This window comes from Theropithecus gelada, chromosome 4, assembly GCF_003255815.1.
Source record: "Theropithecus gelada isolate Dixy chromosome 4, Tgel_1.0, whole genome shotgun sequence".
NCBI classification, from domain to species: Eukaryota; Metazoa; Chordata; class Mammalia; order Primates; family Cercopithecidae; genus Theropithecus; species Theropithecus gelada.
The window spans coordinates 163,970,106-163,996,302 of record NC_037671.1 but is presented as its reverse complement, the minus strand read 5'-3'; the positions used below and the strand labels follow the sequence as shown (position 1 = coordinate 163,996,302).

The 26,197-nt window shown below is 41.4% G+C and overlaps 1 protein-coding gene across 1 annotated transcript in view; it reads left to right on the top strand.

The window, feature by feature from the left end:
• Nucleotides 1-11,972, top strand: part of TXLNB (taxilin beta) — a 52,069-nt gene extending 40,097 nt beyond the window's left edge. The window contains exons 8-10 of the mRNA XM_025383769.1: nt 4,178-4,270; nt 7,337-7,432; nt 8,714-11,972. Of these exons, the coding sequence (XP_025239554.1) occupies nt 4,178-4,270; nt 7,337-7,432; nt 8,714-9,508 (984 nt within the window). The 3' untranslated portion in view covers nt 9,509-11,972. The remainder of the gene's footprint in view (nt 1-4,177; nt 4,271-7,336; nt 7,433-8,713) is intronic.
• Nucleotides 11,973-26,197: the final 14,225 nt, after the last annotated feature.

Below are 26,197 nucleotides of genomic sequence, written 5' to 3'. Positions count from 1 at the left end.
GCAAGAGAATTATCAAGGACAGATTGTGTTATTTTCCTAGAGAAGTCACTTTTCAGTCACAAGACATCTGCTGGCCAACTGAGGGCAGGCTTCTCACTTAGGGAAGCGATGTCTGGCTTTCAATTATACAAGCCAAGGCAACAGAATAAATGTCAGAGACGATCAATGGGATACAATTGTCACTACAAATAGACTGTTCATTGGATCAATAAGGATGAAGACAGTAGCAGATGTGGGAAGTCAGCAATATCTGATGTGGACACAAAATACTACCCGAGGGGAAAGATCAGTGGGTAAATTGTTAAAAGCATGTAATCAGAGTCTTTAAAGTCTGAAATCCTCCCCATACCTCTACAGGGTGAGAGGAGAGCACTGCTGCACCTGTTCTTGTCATGGGACTTACTCCCAAACCAAATCTCACAGGTTCTCCAAGATGATTCCTGGACACAGCTGTTTCCCATACTCTATGAATGTCTGTAATTAAAATTTAGTGCTCAGTAAAAAGACTGTGTTTGTCAGTTGGCCCATTTAAAAGTGAAATATTGAGGCAATTTTTGTTGTTGTTCTAATCATAGAAGAGTTTGTTTCTATTTGTGCCTCTGGCAGGGGAAATCTGTGCATGACCTCTGGATGTCCTTCCCTGGCTCTCCGAAATACCAAAGTGATACTGGGAACATGACACATGAAACCAAACATGCATCATGTCAGCACGATAGTGAGAGGGAAGACGCTCCCAAACAAATATCCATTTAGTAAACAAGAAGTACAAATGTTTAATAAGTAGGAGAGTGTTAGAGTTATCTGAGAAATCCATAGTTTTTGCCACCAGACAGAGAGGTCAAATAGGAAGAAAAGCAAAATATTAGACTGGTCACTGGAAGGAAGAAATGGGGAATTGTTGTTTAATGTGTATAAAGTTTCCATTTTGCAAGATGTTAAAGGTTCTGGAGATTGGTTACACCATGTTGGAAACATACTTAGCAATTCTGAACTCTACACTTAAAAATGGTTAGGATGGTAACTTTTGTGTTATGTGTATTTTACTACAATTAATTTATTTAATAGAAAGAAAACAAAAACTAAAACCATAACTAGAAAAAGCACAGAAGAGCTGGTGATGAATCAAGACACTACTTCTCAGAACTCTGGGTGTGTCTGTCTTCTCCATGCTAATGAGCCAGCAACAAGAAAACATAAGAAACGGAAACAAAATCTGCCCAATTAATACACCACAAAGAACATTCTGCCTTTTTCTTTTATAAAGCCTTCACTTTGAGACACGATGGAAAAATTTAACAGGTACACATGGAAAAGTAAGACATGAGGACAGCCTTACCCAGTCAAGTGAAGACAATCGAACCTGAGAGTTTTTAATGTCTGTTAGCTCATGTTGAAGCTGAAGCCCTGGGAGTGGTTGTTCTTGCTGATTCCAAGAAGGCTGCATCTGTGAGATGGACCAGACATGTGCTCACTCCTGCCCCGTCTGTCTGCAGCCTGCAACTACAGGGCTGCAAGAGGGATCGGGAGGACCAGCTCAGGAGACCACAGTGTCTGCCGTCTACGTAATTCTGCTAGAGTTACTGATAAGTTGGAAAAAGAATGGGGAGAAATTAAGGAAAAAAGTTAACAAAAGAGGCCGGACTGAGAATACAAATGGAAAGATGTTGTGACAGAAGGTGACTGGGATCTGCTGGGGGTACTTGTTCCCACCCTAGGCCAATGGATGATGTGCAGGGTAGGTAGCCAGTCCCCAAGAGCTAACCCTAGGGCACAGTGTCTCCGACTGAGAGGTTTGACCCATATGTGGTCCCCGAAATTAATTCTGGCCCACAGTGGATTTCAGCCAGTATTTGGAAAAAAAAAAAATGAAAACACAATTGAACAGAATATGTCATAGTACATTGTACATGATTGGCTGGGTACAGTGGCTCATACCTGTAATCCAAACACTTTGGGAAGTTGAGGCAGGAGGATTGCTTGAGGCCAGGAGTTTGAGACCAGCCTAGGTTTAAAAAAAAAAAAAAAAGCCAGTCATGGTGGCTTGTGCCTGTAGTTGTAGCTACTCTGGAGGCTGATGCAGGAGGGTCCCTTAAGCCCAGGAGGTTGAGGCTGCAGTGAGCTAGGATCACACAATTGCACTCCAGCCTGGGGGACAGAATCAGACTGTCTCTTACAAGAAAGAAAGAAAGAAAAAAAAAAAACCACAGTAAATATTGTCTTATGCACCATGCATGTGTGTGTGAGAGAGAGTGTCTGTGTATGTAAAACCCTAGAGCCCCTTCTTGGCCATGGATTCCTTGATGCCCCTTTACTCTGTCTCTTTAATCTGTGTGTCAAGGAATCATGAGAAACAAATTTTGGTTATGTCACATACTCACAGTACTAATGAGAGATTTCAAAATGATGATCAGCTGTCATTTGGCTTTTCTTTGGATAATCTATATTCTACAGAAATAATTTATGTTATCATTGCTGTCTACTGCAGTAAAATCTCTGCTACTCCAAATTATTGGGGAAAACTCATTCTAGATAAGCAATTTTCTGGGCTCTAGGGATTGTTTGACTCATACATACTCCCTCTCACACACACCCCCCAAGACTGGAAACTCTCCAATCTGCCAGCTTTCATTCAGGCTGCTTTCTGTGCTTTAAAAAAGACACTCACACTGATAACACTGGTCGATGCCTTCCTTCCAGCTGATAACCCAGCCTTCCTGGTCTGTCCAGTGCAGCCAGGGCCCTTGTTTGTTGATGGATGCTGCAAGTCTGCTTCTTCATACAAAAAAATGTGTTGTATGAAATGTTATACCCATTTGAGGACTTGGGACTATTCTGGACACTCAAGAGTACCAAAGATTCATTTGAAAATTGAGTCTTGACCAATCTGAATCATCCATACTAAATCCTCTCTTATTCAAAACATGCTACCCTAATATTATTTTCAAAGACAAGATTTTATTATTTTATCACTGTCATTAACGATCAAGTATTTACACACTTTGCTTCCCTGTGTTGCCCCATTTCCACCCTGAATGCAAGCGCTAGAATTAAGGACTTGGCAATACAAATGCTCCTCGCCATGTCTCTATGGTGAGCCACACACTTGGCAAATGCTAACCCATACAATGCTTCTCTGCAAATTAGAAAAAGGCATCTATTTTTCAAGACTCATCACTTCCATCTGTGGAAAACTGATGCAATAAACTGATTTTGATAAAAAGGGACATTTAACTGCTATTGGCTGGAATGCCATATTCAGAAACATACAAAACTCTGATGTCTGAAACAGAAATGGCACCTGCCTAGAGTGGTATACAACCTGCATCATGGTAATGGCCCTTATCCGTGTCCAGCCCACATTTCTTTTATCACATCTTTTCATTTGTCTAATTTTTCCCTTCCTTCAAGACCAAGTTCCAGGTTCACCTTCTCCATAAACATGTGACTCACATGATCACCTGCCACACTCACCTTCTTCGATCACCCACTGTCCTTAACTGACTTGACTTTGCAGCCATTGTCCCATAGTCAAGTTGTCTTTGAGATGGTCTTCCCATTAGAAGTTCAGGTCCCTCGTGCAGACGCACGTGTTAAATACTTTTGTACATACAGTCCATGCACATAGTACTCAACATATGTTAATAAAAGTTTTAATATAATGATAACATATTTTCTTTTTTCGTTTTTCTTTTTTTTTTTTTTTTTTGAGATGGAGTTTCGCTCTTGTTGCCCAGGCTGGAGTGCAACGGCACGATCTCAGCTCACTGCAACCTCCACCTCCCGGGTTCAAGGGATTCTCCTGCCTCAGCATCCCAAGTAGCTGGGATTACAGGTGCCCACCACTACGCCCAGCTAATTTTTGTATTTTTAGTAGAGATGGGGTTTCACCGTGTTGGCCAGGCTGGTCTCAAAAACTCTTGACCTCAGGTGATCCATCTGCCTTGGCCTCCCAAATGTTGGCATCACAGGCGTGAGCCACCGTGCCTGGGCTATGTTTTCATTTTTATTTTAAAGAAGCATTTCAATCATGCTCACTGACCTAGGTTAATCTTGTAGTAAATAAAATAACTAAACATATTACTAATCCTATATTGAGAATTCCTTTAAATAATGAACAATGACCTGTTGTTTTCTTCTGGAAGTATTCTGAAAGATCCACTCTTTCCTCTGTTTACAGCTCACTCTCTACTCAGGAAGGTTTGAAGAATTCCAGAGCACGCTAACAAAAAGCAATGAGGTGTTTGCCACTTTCAAACAGGAAATGGACAAAGTGAGTATTGCTTATCACCAACAAAATATTGACATTTTCTATTTTGACAGGCAAATTTCCTTTGGTTTCCTTTTTCTCTCACTAGGATATTTTGGTGCATTTCACAAAGTAATGAAATGTTTATAAGTAGGAATGAGGTTTGGGTTGTATTTTTTAATTGGTAAGTATCTAGTGTATTAATCTTAGCAGGAGTACAAAAATTCTAGGTTACATTTTCACTCTGAGAAAGAATAGTTCTTTTTCTAACCCATGGATAACTTAAAAAAAAAAAAAAAAAAAGAGCTAGCAATTTAACATTTTGTTGTATATACTAAAGTCAAAATATAACCTTCTAAGAATTAAAAAACAAAACAAAACAAAACAAAAAACATTTGGCCGGGCGCAGTGGCTCATGCCTGTAATTCCAGCACTTTGGGAGCCCAAGGCGGGCGGATCACAAGGTCAGGAGTTTGAGACCAGCCTGGCCAAGATGGTGAACCCCATCTCTACTAAAAACACAAAAATTAGCCGGGCATGGTGGCACGTGCCTGTAGTCCCAGCTACTCAGGAGGGTGAGGCAGGAGAATCTCTTGAACCCAAGAGGCGGAGGCTGCAGTGAGCGAGATCGTGCCACTGCACTCCAGCCTAGGCAACAGAGCAAGACTCTGTCTCGAAACAAAACAAAACAAAAAAAACCTTTATACAAATATACAAAAGAATGTTAGGATAGGAAATGCCATCTTACAAGAACCTTCTTAGAAGAAAACTTAACTTATATAATATGATATAACTGACAGAGCCTTGAATAAGAAGATGAAAGCCTGAATTCAATTCTCCAGTGGTGTTAGACAATTCACTTAACTTCCTGAATCTAATTTATTTTTTTTTGAGATGGAATTTTGCTTTTGTTGCCCAGGCTAGAGTGCAATGGCGCGATCTCGGCTCACTGCAACCTCTGCCTCCCGGGTTCAAGCGATTCTCCTGCCTCAGCCTCCCAAGTAGCTGGGATTACAGGCATGCACCACCATGTCTGGTTAATTTCATATTTTTAGTAAAGACGGGGTTTCACCATGTTGGTCAGGCTGGTCTCGAACACTTCACCTCATGTGATCCGCCCACCGCGGCCTCTCAAAGTGCTGGGATTACAGGCATGAGCCACCACTCCTGGCCTCTAATTTTTTTTTTTTTTTAATCTATGCAGATACCACTTTCCCCTGCCTAACTCACAAGATTGTGAACTTAAATTAATGTATTTTGGAAGGGATTTAAACTTTTTACAATTATTTTTCAAATATGAGGTGCCAGTATTATTATTTAATGTAATGTTTAAAGCTTGTTCAGTGTCTTTCCAATACAAAATCAGCATCAGAACTGTGTTTCTGAACAGGGATTGGCATTAATGGTTTTGAAGTGTAGAAAACATCCTCTTAAAATATATTTTTAAAATACTATGATATATTTTACAATTAAATGAGCAACCTGAAGAAGATTGACACTTGTTAAATGTTACAGTTCTCCCATTGCAGAATAGAACTATCTATTTTCTTAAATTTTTTTTTTAATTCTAGCATTTTAAGACTGGTATAAATTAGAACAGGAAAAGATGTTTTTACTTCAAAATTATGTACTTTTAAGAGTGGAATAAATATTAAATCAGGAGTTCTTAATCTGGGGTTAGTAGTTGACCTGAGAACTCCCTAGAAATTAGCAAAGAAAGATGCACATATGCACATTTTTGTGAAGTGTGGTCCCACAGCTTTCACCACATTCTTAAAAAGATCGATGACCTTAAAGTTTACAAATAACTGGCTGGGCGCAGTGGCTCACGCCTGCAATCCCGGCATTTTGGGAGGCCAAGGCTGGTGGATCACTTGAGGTCAGGAGTTCGAGACCGCCTGGCCAACATGGTGAAACCCTGTTTCTACTGAAAATACAAAAAATTAGCCAGGTGTGGTGGCAGGCGCCTGTAATCCCAGCTACTCAGGAGGCGGAGGCAGGAGAATCGCTTGAACTCGGGAGGCAGAGTTTGCAGTGAGCCGAGATCGCGCCACTGCACTCCAGCCTGGCGACAGAGTGAAAAACAAACAACAACAAAACAAAACAAAAAAACAAGAAAACAACAAAAAAAGAAGTTTACAAACTACTAAATTAAAATATGATCAAAATTAAAAACCTAGCTTCTCTACAGAGCCAGGGGCTGAGAGTCTTGGGCCCAGCCTCTGGCCTCCATGGGTACCCAGCCTCAGGCAGCTTGGCACCATGCCACGAGTGCCCAGCTGTGTTTCATCCAGGAAAGCTGCACCTGAATACATGCCTTGTTCTCCACTTCATCCAAGCAAAGAAGAGATCCTACAAACAAGAACGTGAGTAGCCTCAGGTTCAAAAAAGACGGGCTGCATTGTATTCACTTCTCACCTCCTCGCACCCAGCCCAGGGCCTGGTGACCACCAGACATTCCATATGCTTCATTAAATGAAATAAAAGAATGGCAGCCCCACTCTTCTGTTAACTCACCTAAATATTACTCTACCTCTCTGAACTTTGGTTTCCACATTTATAAAATCGGGGCTGAAAATAGAACCTTCCTTGTGGGACTGTTTCAAGGATTTTTGTGAACTCTACCTCACTCTATAAATGTAAAGACCCAGAAAATACAGAGGCTGCTTTTGTGCAGCTACTTCTCAGATGTGCCCAGATATTATCAACATTTTAATGGCTAAAAAGGCCATGCCAGCTTTCCCACTGTGATAGTCTTCTGTTCAATACCGTAAACATCCTAAATTACAGGCTTGTTCATGGGACTCCATAAAGATATTCTTCTTTTAAATGAAAGAAAAAGCAGTGACAAAACCACGTGCCCCTAAGTCATTTCCCGTTTCCTGAATTGGCTCAGGTGCAAATAAGTTTGCTTATTTGGCTCAGAAATAAATCATGGCTCTGCTGCAGTCTTCATTCTTGACATTGAACATTTGTTTGCTTCAGCAGCTGGTAACAAAAGGACTTCTCCTGGTCTCACATATGGAGCTAATAGCTTCCTTGATATATTAACTCTTCAAGATTAACACTCACACACTCTAATTTCTGTAGACAACTAAGAAAATGAAGAAGCTGGAAAAGGACACAGCCACATGGAAAGCCCGATTTGAGAACTGTAACAAAGCTCTGCTGGACATGATTGAAGAGGTGAGGAAGTTTCTCCCTTAGCTTTAATCCCATCTGTCTAGTCAATATATTCATACTTATGATACAATTATAACCTGATAATAGTACAAATGGTTATGTTTGAAAAGGAGCTGAATTTTCGGTGGAGGGATGTGACATTTTAAATTGTAATAAATATAAAAAGAGCAAAGTCCATTTAGAATCAGGTCCAGACTCACAAAGTGCTTTGTGACCCTAAGTCACATCCTTACCTGTTGATTCAATAGCTGTACCCAGGGCAGCTGTCCCCTTTGAGGGCTGTGAATTCCTTAAAGGCAGGATGAGTGTCTTACTTTACTTTGAATTTTCCCAGTGTCTGACACATAACAGGTGCTGAATAAATTAATCAGTTGATTTGAATATACTGCAAGAAGACACCAGCCCAAGCGTCCAGTGCATGTGCTATTTTCTAATATAAACAGATATGGAGATATCTCTTTTTAATTCCTCCAATAGAAATTTAAGTACTGATCTCATGCCAGGCTCCAAGTAGATTTTGAGAGTCCAAAGGCAGAGATACATGGCCCCTGACCTGAGAAGTAGGGTTTACAGGTGAAGGTCTCTCCATGTATAACAAGTGGGAAAAAAGGGTCTCAAAGGCAAAGAGTAGCTAAGAGGTGGGGTAAAGGAGTGAGATAATTAGGAACATTTTCATGCACAAATACACAGACATTTCTCAAAGAAAACATTGAACCATTTGAGCAGCCAGCATCATGAATTAGTATGTGGTGAATTTTTATGGTTATAATTACTGTTCTAACAATTCTTCCCAAATTGTAACCAATTCCAAAGAGATATACTTATTACTCATCAACATAAATCAAATGGCTGCTGGGGTTAGCACATAGCAGTTTATTCATAGAATAGATAAGGAAGGCATTGCTGAGACCCAAGTCCCAATCCATCTCATTTATCTTGCCACAAGTCTTGCTTCTACCTTCTAAGTCTCAGAAGCAGAAAATTCATCTACTCTAAGATTTGAGAGGCTATGGACCAAAGCAGAAGGAAGCCTGACTCTTTCTTTCCCAGTGAACAGGCTATGGTGATTAAAAATCTACCAGTCTAGTACACAATGCCAAAAAAAAAGGAAGTGACGTCCATGACCAAGCATCTGTTCAGCCCCTACTCTGTGGCCAGGTCCCAGAGCCTAGTAGACAAATTCTGGGACAAATAGTTTTGCTTGTTTCCAGAGAACATCCTGGACATTTTGCTTATCATGTCATTTCGTCTGTGCGTGTATGTGCGTGTGTTTTCACATCACAGAAAGCACTGAGAGCTAAAGAATATGAGTGCTTCGTGATGAAAATTGGGAGGCTAGAGAACCTCTGCCGTGCTTTACAAGAAGAGAGAAACGAACTCTACAAAAAAATCAGAGACACAAAAGTATCTGAAAAGGATGACCAAAGTCAGCATACCTCTGATGAAGAGCCAGAGTCAAACGTCTCTGTGGATCAAGAGATTGACGCAGAGGAGGTTAATAGTGTCCAAACCGCTGTGAAAAATCTGGCCACAGCCTTCATGATAATTCATCATTCACAGTCAACCCCGCATCAGTCCAAAGAAACCCAACCCAAAATCAGCAGTTCTCAGGAGAGCAGTGATGCTGCTCTCAAAGAGCCAGAGCAACCCCCTCTGATCCCTTCACGGGATTCAGAGAGTCCCCTGCCTCCCCTAACTCCTCGGGCTGAAGCCGAAGGAGGCAGTGAGGCTGAACCTCCTTCCAAGGCTAGTAATTCGCCTGCCGGGTTGGAAGCACAAACCCAATGCGAGGGTCTCCCTGTTGGAGCACAGGCTGATCAGCAGTCCTGGAAGCCAGAGGCAGAAGCTTCCAGTCAGGCCCCACAGGCTCCCACCGAGGCCTCCCTACAGGAGATGGAGGCAGATGTGCCTACTCCAGCATGCACAGCTGAAGAGCACGTTGCAGCCATGGTGCCTGCATGCGAGCCCAGTAGGCAGCCCCCACCAGCAGCAGCAGCAGCAGAGGAGCTGCCAGTAGGGGCCTCAGCTGGGCCTCAGCCGCCCAACCTGGCTGACGCCAATCTGGAAGGTGTCGACTAAGCCTCGCCATGCCTTCAGAGGCTTCGTCCTGACTCTTTGCACCTTCAGCATAACAGATTGTCTTCCGAAAAAGGCATTAAGGGCTAGAGATGTCAAATGAAAGAGAAGTAGGATCAAGTCATTTTTTAATGTTATGCAGAACACATTCATTCAGGCTTTGCTATTTGTTGCCAGTTTGTAACTGAAGGTTTTCTATTTAACACTGGTTGACAATATAATTTTCCCAAAGGGCAACAAAACATCAGACAGCAAATTTATATTACTTTTCTGTTAAGATAATACTTAATTAAATTTGTTAATCACCAGTAAGATTTGATGTTTAAAGACTTCTACTGCAATATATAAATATTGAAAATGTGATGTTCTGCCTATTTGGATATGTAGTTTAATAAGTTCCATAGTAATTTATGGATGTCCAGGTTACATTTAAACTATACATATACATAATATATACATATGTATGTACATGTATATGTACACATATATATATAGATGTGTGAATATGTGTGTTTATATACATATGTGCAGGTATATATTTTATATATGTATATATAAATGCATTATTACACATACATTTCTCTCACCCCTTAGAGCATTTTTCTCAGTGCAGGATATTTAGATGCTAATCAAAAAATGATCTCTTACTTGCACTTGGGACTATGGTAGACTAATGCTCTATAAATCTGAAGTGAGTTTGGACCATAAGTATTTAGGCTATCATTATGTTGGGCAAAAATAAGTAACCCAATGGTAGATAAATTAATTCAACCAGTTGATCAAATGACAGAAAAGCAGTTAGATTGCAATCTGTGCAGACAGTATGGACACAAAGATGGCCACTAGGGGCCCAAAACAGAAAAGAGAAACACAAGCTCACCTCTTGGCGGCTGCTTCTCCTATACTTTTCAGTCCATTGCTTTGCTGCCCCCTCATGTGCCAGGGTGTCCCAATCCAGGCTTCCTGTAAGGAAAGGGTTAGAAGTGGGAAAGGGAGCTAGGGATTGAGGGGTGAAGGGACCTCACACTAAGAAGGGGCTGTGCTTTGATCCCCTGCATCTTGCACTACCAATGTCTCAAGACAGAATATTCATCTCTTGCTGTCAGACCCAGCCTATATTCTAAAAGCTTCTTCTGATCCTTCCTTCCCAATTTCTCCTTTGCAGTAGAAAATTACACCCAGCCCTCATCTCAATTAATGCTAAATAAACCTATTGTTTTTCCAAAACAGAAATCTACACTGGGTCTCAATATCAGTGATGAGGCTTACAAACCAACACATTTTCTGCCATGAGGATTTCTCTTTAGACCAGAGGTACAAAACAAAAAACCAATGGATTTTAATCAAAATGATTTGAAATATAGGTGAGGATTCAGGAGAAGGCAAAAGCTAGAAACACTTGGGATTGTCAACATGAATATTATATTAACATTGCATTATAAGAACCTCTAATGATACTGACAACATAAATTACCTAGGGTAAAGGATAGCTGCAACAATGAAATAGGAAAGAAGAAAGAGAGAGAGGAAAGGGAAGGAAGAAAGGAAGGAGGGAGAAGGGAAGAAACAATGTCTAATCCAACTCTATCTTAAAAGTTGAACTCAAGTAGAAAAATGGATAGAAACAAAATTCTCTAGTACTCATCCAGGAAACCATTCTTCAATGTTGCATGTGGCTGTTTGCCAAGGCACACAAAGTGCTTGTAGGCAGCAACCATATGCTACAAGAATTGTAAACTGCATACAGTTTGTTTGAAGTAGACAGTGAGGATAATAACAAAGTTGCTAGGCAGGAAAAAAAAATTAGGAAAAAAGCTTGTCGCTATTTGAGAATCTGTATATTTTTAAAGGCTTAAAATATTATAACCACAGGGTATCCAGCCAAATTCAACATTATTGCAAGTCGTAGAGATTTAAACATTCATTTGATTCAAAGCTAAATATTCACCATAATCCAGGAGGGTCTCCTTCCCCACTACAGAGGCAGAACGTCCAAGAATGGAGTAAGATTAGTCACAGTAAAGTCTCAGTCTGAATGTTTAGCAAGAGAAACAGGCAGGAGAGGAACCCAAAGGCAGTAAATCAAATATTCTAAAACCCAAAGTTCATTATTTTCATCCAAAAGACTTTCACAGAAACACATTACTCACAGCCATGTGTATCTTGGACAGAGTTTCAGATGGAATGACTTGCCTGAAATTTGTAAAGCTTAATATAGGTTTTGGGGGAATTATTTTAACATTAAAAGAATGTTTTATTATAGTCCTTTGTGTTAGAATTTAGCCTTACTAATTGTAACAATAACTCATAAAGTTCTAAATGCAGAAGGAATATCTGTTCTTTATCAAGTGTATGTAACTATTTTTTAGAAATGCCATCTACTTTCTAGAAACACTAAAGTTATTGTTTTCTAAATTAAATAACTATAATTTATATATCTATTTAAAAAGGTACTTCTCTTCCCAAATTCTCTAGTAGTCATTGTATTTTTTAACTTTCACCTATTTTATTTTAATTTTTGTTACTTCTATGCTTCAACAATACCTAATGAAAATTATGGTTTTATTCTGTAGTTAATTAAGTTTTTGGTCACTAAATAGAATTACGTGTAGCCAACACTTTGAAAACATTGGGGGCGGGGGGTGTGTGACAGAAAGAGAGAAAGAGAGAAAGGGAGGGAGAAATAACAATGAGGCTACAGTTAAAAATCACGGAGGCCAGGCATGGTGGCTCACGTCTATAATCCCAGCACTTTGGAAACTAAGGTAGGAGGATCACTTGAGCCCAAGAGTTCAAGACCAGCCTGGGCAACATAGTAAAACCCCCATCTCTACAAAAATTTTTTTAAAAAAATTAGCCAGACATAGTGGCACACGCCTGTGGTCCCAGCTACTTGGGAAGCTGAGGCAGGAGGATAGCTCGAGCCTGGAAGGTAGGGGCTGCAGTGAGCCATGGTCATGCCACTGTACTCCAGCCTGGGTGAAAGAGTGAGACCCTGTCTCAAAAAAAGAAAAAATGTCACTGAGGCCTGCAAGAGAGAAGCGCTGGAACCGGAGTGCCCGGGGCTAATAAGAAAACAATACCCAGACTCCTCTGCCTGGCCCTGCAGTGCTGGTGGACAGTTCTCACCCGGCTGATACGCTTCTCAGTACCAACCTCCCATGAGACCACGTTTCCACAGGCTTTTCTGCCGTGTGTCCTCCTGGAGGAAGGGAGGAAGCATAGAAGGTGTCCGTGCCTTTTTCCTCTCTCCAGCCCTCCTGACTGCTCCAGGAATTTCATCGAACAAGACTCAGAGACCCAGCTGCTCTGCCTTTTGATTCTTCTCACTGACCTGGGAGGGGCTTCTCAAACACCACATTCCCTAGCATGCTGTGAGAAGAGGATTGTGAGCTAGGAAGGGAGAAAAGGTAAGGCCTGCCCGTAAGGCTGATTTTGCTCCTTTTGGCCTGATATTGACTTACACTTTTTAAATACCCTCTTTTTGGGGATTATAAAAGTAACGTGTTCGTTGTAAAACTGATGCTGCTTTTCAGTAAGACCAACAAGAAACAGGAGAGGGAGATGGTTTCAGGACAATTTTCCCAGCCCGTTCTCCTCTAACCAGTAGTTAAATCTAGTATTTGGGAAAGTAAAATAATTTATTTATTTATTTTTTTGAGACGGAGTCTCGCTCTGTCGCCCAGGCTGGAGTGCAGTGGCGCGATCTCGGCTCACTGCAAGCTCCGTCTTCCGGGTTCAGGCCATTCTCCTGCCTCAGCCTCCCGAGTAGCTGGGACTACAGGCGCCCGCCACCACGCCCGGCTAATTTTTTGGGTTTTTAGTAGAGACGGGGTTTCACCATGTTAGCCAGGATGGTCTCCATCTCCTGACCTTGTGATCCGCCCGCCTCGGCCTCCCAAAGTGCTGGGATTACAGGCGTGAGTCACCGCGCCGGACCAAGTAAAATAATTTAAAATGTAAAGCATTTGCTAATGGAAGATGTGAAATGAAAATAAGGACTCTGGCCTCCGAAGTTCATTCTCATCATAAACTGGCGAGGAGGGTTTCACAGGCAAGTGGGGCATAAGGGTTCAATTTTCACAAGGTTTAAATAATTTCCATTTCTGTATTTTAGAACTTGAAAATTAAGGTTCTCCATGAGAGCACTCTGTTGGAACAGAAGCTTTCATGTGATGATAATGATTTTTCTCAGCCCTATTAAGTTGTATCCTCAATACTGAAGTTAAGCCTCTTTGGTGGTATCTCTTGATGAAAGTTCTACAAATGCTAGCTTCTGTCACATGTGCATGTGAATGCAAACACACATACATATACGTAAATACAGAGGTATAAAATTTGATCTAAGTTTAATTCTGGTCCCATAGATGAGTATTTACACCAATATTTTCTTTTCTTTCTTTCTTTTTTTTTTTTTTTTTTTTTTTGAGACTGAGTCTCACTCTATTGCCCAGGCTGGAGTGCAGTGGTGTGACCTCGACTCGCTGCAACCGCCACCTCCACCTCCCAGGTTTAAGCAATTCTCATGCTTCAGCCTCCTGAGTAGCTGGGATTACAGGCACCTGCCACCATGCCCAGCTAACTTTTGTATTTTTAGTAGAGACGGGGTTTCACCATGTTGGCCAGACTGGTCTCAAACTTCTGACCTCAAGTGATCTGTCCACCTCGGCCTCCCAAAGTGCTGGGATTGCAGGCGTGAGCCACCATGCCCGGGCTTTCACCAGTATTTTCAAAGGATACTTAGTATTATCTTTCCTGAAAGAACAAACTATAAAAAAGAATCGTTTCCTGTGTGAATAAGGATATTTGGTAGAAACATTTAACTAGCAAAATAAACCTAGAAATTCACTGATCTATGAAACAAAAATTATTCACAGAAGCTACTTCACCTTGCCAGGAGATAACAAAAAGGATAAATTATTTCAACAGCACAATCAAGCTCGGCTAAACCCAAATGCAAGTCCTTCTTCCTGCTGGATTTCAGAGCCTGAGACTTCTATTCATGCCAACATCTATTCTACTTTGACTTTTTTTTTAAGTGATATAATGTTCAATTACCTCATATCATAACTAAAACATACCGACGTGTAAAACTCATTATTTCAGAACTGACAGTCAGTTGATGACATTTTATGTCAAATAACACAAAAACTGCTTGCTAGAAGCCAAGCAAGAAGACATTATGTTACAAGGGGAAAAAAAGGAAATACTTTCAATCTGATAGCAATTGTATCTATTACATATGTATATATGTGTTATAGGTAAAATATCTAGAATAGACACATCATTACATCATTTTTTTTTAGACGGAGTCTCTCACTCTGTCTAAAGGTGCTGGAGTGCAGTAGCTTGATCTTGACTCACTGCAACCTCCGCCTCCCAGGTTCAAGCAATTCTCCTGCCTCAGCCTCCCGAGCAGCTGGAACTACAGGCATGCGCCACCACACCCAGCTAATTTTTTGTATCTTTAGTAGAGACAGAGTTTCACCATGTTAGCCGGGTGGTCTCAATCTCCTGACCTCCTGATCCACCTGCCTCAGCCTCCAAAAGTCCTAGGATTACAGGTGTGAGCCACCGCACCTGGCCAATACATTACATATTTTCAAAAACATGTGAAAGAGTTCAAATCTATAAGCTATTATGTACAGTGTAAGACCTTAAGTTAAGATATGGCATATAAGATAAAACCGTAAGACTATTAAGAACAATGAAAGGAAGAGGTACATAAACTAGTGAGCCCTTTTGGGGAAGCAGAATAGCAATAAAGTCCAACTCATGATGACCTTAATACACTTTAACACCACAGCTCCAACCTGGGGAATTTTTACAAACAGGGTTTGTAGGGTTGCTGCCTTGTTTTCTTATTTGTGTTTCTTTTAGAATAATAAAGGTGGTCAGGCACAGTGGCTCAGGACTGTAATCCCAGGACCTTGGGAGGCCAAGATGGGCGGATCAGGAGGATCGCTTGAGCTCAGCAGTTGTAGATTAACCCGGGCAACAAGGCAAAATCCCACTTCTACAAAAATTACAAAATTAGCCAGGTGTGGTGGCAGGCACCTGTGATCCCAGCAACTTGAGAGGCTGAGGCAGGAGGATCACTTAAGCCTGTGTATTAGGTCTATTTTCACACTGCTATGAAGAAGTACTCAAGACTGAGTAATTTATAAAGGAAAGAGGCTCGACTCACCATTCTGCATGGCTTGGGAGGCCTCAGGAAACTTACAGTCGTGGCAGAACGCAAAGGAGAAGCAGGTGCCTTCACAGGGCAGCAGGATGCAGTGAGTGCAAGCAGGGGAAATGCAGATGCTTATAAAACCGTCAGATCTTGTGAGAACTCACTCACTATTGAAATGGGAAAAGTGCCCTTATCCCCATGGCAGGGCATGTGATGGGGGTGTGGCTTGCTTCTTTGGTGCCCTACTGCTCATACCCCTAGGGGAGCATGCAGAAGGGCAGGTCGTGGAGAGCGCTGACCCCACGGCAGCATCTAGGGTTGAGTGTTTACAGCTCTGGAAGCCCCAGTGGGCGTGTGTTACAGTGCACTCTTTCAGTTTAGCCATCTGCAGGTGGCTTGCATTAATCAGATCAATTAGATTCTGCCTTATCGCAAGGACAGAGGGCTTTCTGTCTCTCGGGTTCTTACCTTAGTATACCAGAAAAATTGGATCACATGAGGGCTTAGAGAATAAGTGCAAAGTTTTACTGAGTGGAGGTAGCTCTCAGTAAGGTGAATGGAGAGGCCGGAATGGGGAGGAAGTGGGAAGGTGGTCTTCCCCTGGAGTCAGGCTGCCCAGCGTCCAGACTCTTCTCTGACCATTCCCGGCCAAATTCCACATTGTTCCACCGTTGATGGCCTACCAGCATTTGCTGGTGCCTGTTGGTGTGCTCTTCTGCTCTTCTTGACATCCAGCTGCCTGTGTGTTCTTCCACCGATGCGTCCCTCTTGACATCCAGCCACTGTGCCTGCTAGGGTGTCAAAGTTTTTATAGGCACAGGATGGGGGGCATGGCAGGCCCAGGTGGTCTTGGAAAATGCAACATTTTGGTGTGAAAGCTGGAGTGCCTGTCCTCACCTAGGTCCCTGGGCACAGGCCCAAGGGAATATACCCATTCCAAATGGGAAAAATTGGCCAAAACAAAGGGGCTACAGGCCCCACGCAAGTCTGAAATCCAACTAGGTAGTCATTAAACCTTAAAGTTCCCTAATGATCTCCTTTGACTCCCTGTCTCACATCCAGGTTATGCCGATGCTACAGGTGGGCTCCCATAGCCTTGGACAGCTCCACTCGTGGCTTTGCAGGGTGCAGTGCCCTTCCTGGCTGCTTTCACTGGTTAGCACTGAGTGCCTGTGGCGTTTCCAGGCACCTGGTGCAAGCTGTTGGTGGATCTACCATTCTGGAGTCTGGAGGACAGTGACCCTCTTCTCACAGTTCCACTAGGCAGTGTCTCAGTGGGGACTCTGACCCCACATTTCTCTTCTGTACTGCCCTAGTGGAGGTTCTCCATGACAGCTCTGCCCCTGCAGCAAATTTCTGCCTGGAAATCCAGGCATTTCCATATATCCTTTGAAATCTTGGCAGAGGTTCCCAGACCTCAATTCTTGACTTCTGTGCACCCACAGACCTAATACCATGTGGAAGCTACCAAGCCTTGGGGCTTGCACCCTCTGAAGCAATGGCCTGAGCTGCACCTTGACCCCTTTTAGCCACTGCTGGAGCTGGAGCAGCTGGGTTGCAGGGCACTATGTCCTGAGGTTGCACAGAGCAGTGGGACCCTGGGCCTGGCCCACAAAACTATTTTTTTCTCCTAGGCATCCAGGCCTGTGATAAGAGGTGCTGCTGTGAAGGTCTCAGACATGCCCTGGAGACATTTTCCCTATTGTCTTGGTGATTAACATTCAGCTCCTCGTTACTTACGCAAATTTCTGCAGAGCAGGCTTGACTTTCTCCCCAGAAAATGGATTTTTATTTTCTTTCACATCGTCTGGCTGCAAATTTTCTAAACTTTTATGCTCTGCTTCCTCTTGAATGCTTTACCCCTTAGAAATTTCTTCCACTAGATACCCTAAATCCTCTCTCTCAAGTTCAAAGTTCCACAGGTCTCTAGGGCAGGGGCAGAATGCTGCCAGTATCTTTGCTAAAGCATAGTAAGAGTGACATTTACTCTATTTCCCAAAAAGTTCCTCATGACCATCTGAGGTCACCTCAGCCTGGACTTCATTGTCCATATCACTATCAGAATTTTGGTCAAAGCCATTCAACAAGTCTCTAGGAAGCTCCAAACTTTCCCACATCTTCCGAGCCTCCAAACTGTTCCAACCTCTTCCTGTTACCCAGTTCCAAAGTCACTTCCACATTTTTGTGTATCCTTATAGCAGCACCCCACTATCTTGGTACCAATTTAGTATATTAGTTCATTCTCACACTGCTATAAAGAAATACCTGAGACTGGGTAATTTATAAAGGAAAGAGGCTTAATTGACTCATAGTTCTGCATGGCTGGGGAGGCCTCAGGAAACTTACAATCATGGCAGAAGGTGAAGAAGAAGCAGGTACCTTCTTCACAGGGTGGCAGGACAGAGTGAGTGAGTGCAACCAAAGAAAACACCAGACACTTATAAAACCATCAGATCTCGTGAGACTCACTAAGTCCAGGAGGTCGAGGCTGCAATAAGCCATGTTCCTGCCACTGTACTCTAGCCTGGCTGACAGTGAGATACTGTCTCAAAAAAAAAAAAATATATATATATATATATATATATGTGTGTGTGTGTGTGTGTGTGTGTGTGTGTGTGTGTGTGTAGTAAAGGCATTCTCTTCTCTTATAAAAATAATAAAATTACATAATAAACATTCAGAAAATAGAGAAAACCTACTCATAATTATATCACTCTAATGTAACCACTGTCAGCATCCAGTATATAAAATAGTATATTTTAAATTATTTGAATGTGTTTTTAAGTTTAACATTATGTTAGTTTGGCTTTTAGGGAGGGCACAGTAGTACAGGTGAGAATTATAGCTACTAGTAGGTATCAGATTTGAGTGTTTACACTGTGTAGTAAAATTTTATATATTTCACTTTATCATGAAAACATAGAAGCGTATTACATTATTTATTGAATAAACATGACTATGTAAATACAAATACCCAGCATTCATACATGTTGTTACAAAGCTTTGCCACACATTGTACTTAAACATTTCAACACACATATACAGGTTTCCACATAAACCTCCTGGACATGGGATAGAGCAAGATGTTTAAACTCAACACAGCTCAAAAAATACATAAGAGACCAACTCAGGAAAAATATAAATGTGGCAAATAACAAAACAAGAGAAAAAGTCAAACTGTTTATAAAGTGACATGAAAGATATGATAATACCATAAATCATAGCATTGGCTAAAGGTCAAGGTTCTAAAACAAATTCAAACATTTCAAAATTGGTGAGACAGTTAGTGGTTTTGTTGCTCTAGGGAAATGATGGTCACCAGCATTAGCTGTTTCATACCTGTTAAGAAGAGCAAGGATAAAAACTGTCATGAACCTGAGAGTGCTCTAATATAGCTACCAGGAAGATGTAACAAGCCATGGAGTATTCAGAAATCCCATATACTAAGAAAATGTCAAAGTCAGAGTTCAAATTTATAGAACTAGTACAACAGGACTACTTTAATCATATCTAAAGTCATAAGATTAAATATATATTAGATGAGAGTACTACAAGTATAATATGGTTTGGTTCTGTGTCCCCACCCAAATCTCATCTTGAATTGTAATCCCCATAACCCCCAGTGTTGAGGGAGGGACCCAGTTGAATGTGATTAAATCATGGGGGCAGTTTCTCCCATGCTGTTCTCATGATAGTGAGTGAGTTCTTATGAGATCTGATGGTTTTATAAATGTTTGACATCTCCTCCTTCATACATGCTGTCTCTGGCCTGCCGCCATGTAAGATGTGTCTGCTTCCCCTTCTGCCATGATTGTAAGTTTCCTGAGGCCTCCCCATGTCCAGTCCTAGCCATGTGGAACTGTGAATCCATTAAACCTCTTTCCTTTATAAATTACCTAGTCTTGGGCAGTTCTTTATAGCAGTGTGAGAACAGATGAATACACAGTGTGATACCATAGGCCAGATTTATTAGAATGTAGTAAATGCTCTATGCAAACCAGTATAATTCCTCACAGTCAGACTATTGTAATGCTCTGAGTAAAGAAATTCATGTTCAATTCATTTGTCTTCTTAACATTCTTATCAACAAGTTATTCCTGGAATAAAATTATCCAAGTTTAATCAAGGATAGTACTCATCCAGGAACCAGCCTATTGAATGCTTAGTCCCTGCTCTGCTGCCAACTAGCTGGGTGACTTTGGAGATATTGCTTAACATCTCTGGGCCTCAGTTCACTCACCTATAAAATGAGAACCTCAGACTAGAGATTCCTTACTAAATACATAAGGATTTTGGTGTCTCCAATTAAAATCTCAAGAGACTATGAAGTTTCCCCACCTCCAGGGAGGGTTTTATTCTATGAGACCTGCACATCATTTGGGTTACTTCTGTTAAGTCAGGAAAGAAAAAGGAGACAAGAAATTACTCATATAATTTCTTTTAAGTTTAAAAATTAAATAGGGAAGGATGAAGGATTTGTTCAACGTATACTGAGGGCCTTCTCTGCATGAGGTTCTGTGCTAGCCCCTGCAATGACAGTGGTTACAAGGCTAAGCAAAGGGTTTCGGGACCACCCAAACCTTGACCCTGTCTGCTCCGGATCAGAGCATCTTGTTGCGTGACTCAGGCCTGAGGACTCCCTCCACTTCCAGTGCTAGGAACTCAGCACCATGGGAAGGGCCTGGAAGAGACTCCGGGCTGTCTCATTCACCCCCAAATGTTCAGCAACTGAAAAACAAGAAGGAAACCTCTGAAAGCATGTTTATTACAAACGATACCCAGATCTCCAAGTAGAGACTGTAGATTCTTGATAGAGAATGGGGGTTTTATGAAATGTGTGTGTGGTTATTTGTGTGTTCATGTAGTTATGTGTCAGTGTGTACTTGTGTGTGAGGGTATATATGAGTATTTGTGTGTAAAACGTGCCAGCATGTGTAGTTTTCTGGAAGTGCATTGTATGTATGTAGTTCTGTATGAATGCTTGTAGTTGCATGTGACTGTATTTATGCATAATAAAAGTAATGGAGCCTATTTAAGGGTGATGGTTATACGCAAGTTTACAATGTTTATGTGTTGGGGCTGGGAACTGAAAAGCTGAAACACTGCAGATGTAATTTGAGTCATGTGGCTAACTACTTTTTCATAGGATCACATCTTGCTGCAGACTTTTGTTAGCTCAACTAATCCTCTTTTGCTTACAATGTCACAAGGCTCACTTTTTTTGGCTTCTGAACAAACAGGCAGGTGTGTGAGGCTGCAAGTATAGTGTCAGCTATTCATGAAATAATTGCATGCACTACCAGCCCAATGTGACAGTCAACATGGACTCACAATTCCATCCCCAGGCAAGGCAAGGAGTATGTCTTGAGAAATTCTCCATGCCATTCCTCACAGAGACCAGCTGCAGAGCATGGAGCACAAGAAGGGTTAGCAAACAGGCTAAATCCATTCTGGCCTGCCTAAGTGGGAGCGGAGCTCTTCAGATGGTTACTATCTTTAACTAGGGTGACGTCCTTAGAGGCAGAGTCCCATTCTCCTTTTTCTCTGCTATTATCCAGCTGAAATCAAGCCCCTGAAGAGTTTCCCTGAACCAAAAGCCAAAGAGAAATAGTGTCCAATACATTTATGTTTTAATCAGTGAGTCAGAAGGTAGCAAACCAGGGCTGATTGCAGATCCTACTGGCCCATCAGCCATGCCCATAACTCATTCTTTGTGCCAAGAGATGTTTTTGCTGTGATACAATTCATCTCCCCAAAATATTTAGCACTGACTAGCTATATAGTTGTAGGTGGACCATCTGGCTTCTCCCTTGCCCATTATTAGAAAATCGATATTGAAGTCCTTCAATTCAGTCTGGGAGTAATTTAAAGCAATACCCAGAGGAAGGAGAAGAAGAGCTTTTTATAACAAATTAACTGTCTGCCACACATGTTAATTAATAATCTTCAAAAGGTAAAGGGAGCAAAATAGGTAAACATAAATAAAAGCCAAGGATAGAATGGGAGAATATAGTCACAGTAAATACAATGAAGCATTAATGTCCAGGAAAAAAAAGAAAAAGCACGAAGTAATAAGAAAAGACAAACAACTCAGAAGAAAGTGGGCAAGGGCAATCGAAGATGGGGTGGGAGGTGCATTGTCTATCAGAGAATGTTTAATAGTAATAAGACCAACCACAAGCCAGTCTGCTTTTTATTGTCATCATGCACAGCAGTCCCAAATAATGTGAGTGGTAGTTTTCCTCCCCACCAGAAGGGGCCACTCCCGCTGTGTGTCCCATCCCCATTTGTAAGCTCCCGGCACAGGATATGAATGGGCAGTTTGTAGAAGAAGAAATGCAAATAACTAAAACACATCAGGTAAAAAAAAAAAAAAAAAAAAAAAAAAAAAAGGCCGGGCATGGTGACTCACACATGTAATCTCAGCACTCTGGGAGGCCAAGGCAGTGGATCACCTGAATTCAGGAGTTTGAGACCAGCCTGGCCAACCTGGCCAATATGGTGAAGCCTCGTCTCTACTAAAAATACAAAAATTAGCCAGACGTGGTGGCAGGCACGTGTAATTCCAGCTACTTGGGAGGCTGAGGCAGGAGGATCACTTGAACCTAGGAGGTGGAGGTTGCAGTAGGCCGAGACCACGCCATTGCTCTCCAACCTGGGCAACAAGAAAGAAACTCCATCTCAAAAATAAATAAATAAATAAATAAAATTTTAAAATGACACGCAATCACTTTTGATTATTAGCCTGACAAAACTTCAATACTGGTAATACCCAGTATTAGAAAGGATGAGGGCAGAAATGATCAGTATGGTATTGGATCATCTGTCCTTTTCTTATACATTTGTAGGAGTTCTTCCAAAGGGCAATTTGGAAGTATTGATCATCTTTCCCTAATGTGCAAAAATAAAAATTATTTAGCAAAGAGCAGACATATTACTTTTGCCTGCCCACGTCCCTTCCTTGGAAAAAATACTTTGTCCTGGATACATGCAGTCTAGATGGGACCATCAAGTACAGAGCCCTACCCACTCACCCAGTCCTGGCCTGAGGGGACAGGCCTAAAACAGTGTAACACTTGATATAGTATTTAGTTCGAAGACAGTGGCAGCTCCAGAATTGCCATAGAAGAAGGCTTATGGACTGCAGTTGGGTTGAAAGTGAGGCAGGAGACTATTTGGCTTGTCATGAAGTTGCACTTTCACACTGATTTTATTCATATGTTATCTGGGGGTTTGTGTGAACTGAAGCCACTCCGATCCAGTGTGCCCACGTGTACCAAGTGGGGTCCAGTCTAACCTGGCTATTGGGGTTTTTCTGCTGGAATTCTGCCTACCAAGAGGAATCACCTACATATAGAATGAAGCCAAGAGGAGGTAAGTGGAGTTGCAAAAAGAAAAACTTAATCCTGGTGACCGTATTTCAACCCCTGGAACATGTTGGTCTTTTTAGATCAATCAGTTTCCTTTTTTGTTTGTTTGTTTTTTTTTTTTTCAGACAGCGTTTCATTTTTGTTGCCCAGGCTGGAGTGCAGTGGCATGATCTCAGCTCACTGCAACCTCCGCCTCCCAGGTTCAAGTGATTCTCCTGCCTCAGCCTCCCAGGTAGCTGGGATTACATGTGCCCGCCACCACGCCCAGCTAATTTTTTGTTTTTTTAGTAGAGACGAGGTTTCATCATGGTGGCCAGGCTGGTCTCAAACTCCTGACCTCAGGGGATCTACCTGCCTCGGCCTCCCAAAGTGCTGAGATTACAGGTGTGAGCCACTGCACCCAGCCTACTTTCCCTTTTTAAGAGGATGCTGTTGCATTGCTGGTCGGGTTGCTGTCATCTGCATCCAAAGAGCAATGAGTAGCAGAGATGAGAAGAAGTGTGAATGGCTACACCATGGTGGCACACCAAAAGAAAAGGGGTCCAAATTCTAATAATTAACTTCTATGGAAATATTCCAAAATCTCATTTCTCATTTTAATTTCTCAACATATCTTTAAAAACTCTTTATTGCAAAAATGATGACTTATTACAAAGTGAATTCTCTCATGTAACCCATCACCTGGGTCAAGAAATAGAGCACAGTCAAGCATCCTACAAGTTACCCCTCCCTTCTCCTTAGAGAAAAGCACATTTGTTTTGCCTATGTGTGTATATGGGTGCGTGTGCATGTGTGCATTTGCGTGTGTAAAGGGACTGTTTTTTGTTTTTGTTTTTACTTTGTGAAGGCATCCTTTTATGTCTGGCTTCTTTTGCTCAAAACTATATATGTGCAATTCATCCATGTTGTGGCTTGCAGGAGTAATTAACTGATTTTCATTGTCATATAGTGATCTATAGTATGAATATACCACAACTTATCTATTCCAATGTTGACTGACATTGGAATTGTTTCCAATTAGTGTCCACTATAAAAAATGTTGCTGTGACATTTCCTATGTGTATATGTAGGAGACAAATTGGTGGGTTATATGGCATGTATCTATTTCAGGTATGGGAGATACTGCCAATCAGTTTTCCAAAGATTGTAACAATTATTTCAACTACCAGTGTATGAGTGTTCCCATTGATTTATGTCCTCCCCACACATCATGTATCACTTGTTTTCATTTTAGCCATTTGGAGGTGTATAGTAATATCTCACTGTAGTTTTTGTTTTGTTTTGTTTCGTTTTTGAGAGGGAGTCTCACTGTCGCCTAGACTGGAGTGCAGTGCCACAATTTTGGCTCACTTCAACCTCCTCCTTCCAGGTTCAAAGCAATTCTCCTGCCTCAACCTCCTGAGTAGCTGGGATTACAGGCACGCACCACCACACCTGGCTAATTTTTGTATTTTTAGTAGAGACGGGGTTTTGCCATGTTGGTCAGGCTGGTCTCGAACTCCTGACCTCATGATCCGCTCACCTCGGCCTCCCAAAGTGCTGGGATTACAGGTGTGAGCCACCGTGCCTGGCCTCTCACTGTAGTTTTTTTTTGTTTTGTTTCATTTTGTTTTGTTCTGAAACAGAGTCTTGATCTGTCTCCCCAGCTGGAGTTCAGTGGTGCAATCTCGGCTCACGGCAACCTCCACCTCCTGGGTTCCAGCAATGCTCGTGCCTCAGCCTCCTCAGTAGCTGGGCTATGGGTGTGCACCACCACGCCTGGCTAATTTTTGTATTTTTTTTAGAGATGGGGTTTTGCCATGTTGCTCAGGCTGGTCTTGAACTCCTGATCTCAAGTGATCAACCTGTCACAGCCTCCCAAAGTGCTGGGACTACAGGCATGAGCCACGCACCTGACCCTCATTGTAGTTTTAATTGACCTTTCTCTGATGACTAATGAGGTTGAGCATCTTTTTGTATAGTTATTGGTCAAGTGTATAGCCTCTTTCGTGACATGCATATTCATGATTTTTCCCTCATTTCCTATTGGTTTATCTGTTTTTTCTTGTTCCTTTGTAGTAATGCTTTATATTTCTGGAAAGTAGTACTTTATTAACACAATTACAAATCAGTTCTCTTATTCTGTGGTTTACCTTTTTATTCTCTTAATGATATACTTTGATAAAAGGAATTTATCAATTTTAATAGTGCTCAATTTATCAATCTTTTACCTTTTTTGACAAATACATTTGTATTCTGTTTTTGTCATTTTTGTGCTATTTTAGTCATAAACTGAATGTTCATGTGTATATGTGTTTTTTTCTCTTTTTTTTTTTTTTTCTTTTTTGAGACAGGGTCTCACTGTGGCCCAGGCTGGAGTGCAGTGGCGTGGAGCAATCTCAGCTTACTGCAACCTCTGCATCCTGGGTCAAGTGGTCCTACCACCTCAGCCTCCTGAGTAGCTGAGACGACAGGAGCACATCACCAGCCTGGCTAATTTTGGTAATTTTAGTAGAGACAGGGTTTCTCCATGTTCTCCAGGTTGGTTTGGAACTGTTGTGCTAGAGCAATACACATGCCTCGGCCTCCCAAAGTACTGGGATTATAGGTATGAGTCACTGCACCTGACCTCTGTGTGTCTTTTTTCTAAACTCTATTCTGTTCAGTTGATTTGTTTATCCTTGTACCAATACCATATAATTTTAATTACTGTAGCTTCATAATAAATCTTTATAGCTGGTAATGTAAGTCTTCCTGCTTTGTTGTTCTTCAAAGTATTTTTAACTTCTTAGCCCTTTTACTTCCATATATAATTTAGAATCAGCTTATCAATCTACACACACAAACACACCCACACTGGGGTTTTTATGGGGATTGAATTTAATGTATAAATCAATTTGAAGAGAATTGAGGTTTTTACAATACTGAGTTTTCCAATCCAGGAATGTGGTAAATATCTCAATTTATTTAGTTCTTCTTTGACTATTTTCAGTAACATTTTATATTTTCTTGGTGTCTTGGTTTATTTTTCATTAGGTTTAATTCTAGATGTTTGATGTTTTATGATACAATTGAAAATGATACAGTTATTAAAATTTCACTTCCTAATTCTTTGCTGCTGATATACAGAAATATAATTTTTTTATTATTGGCCTTGTAGCTAGCAAC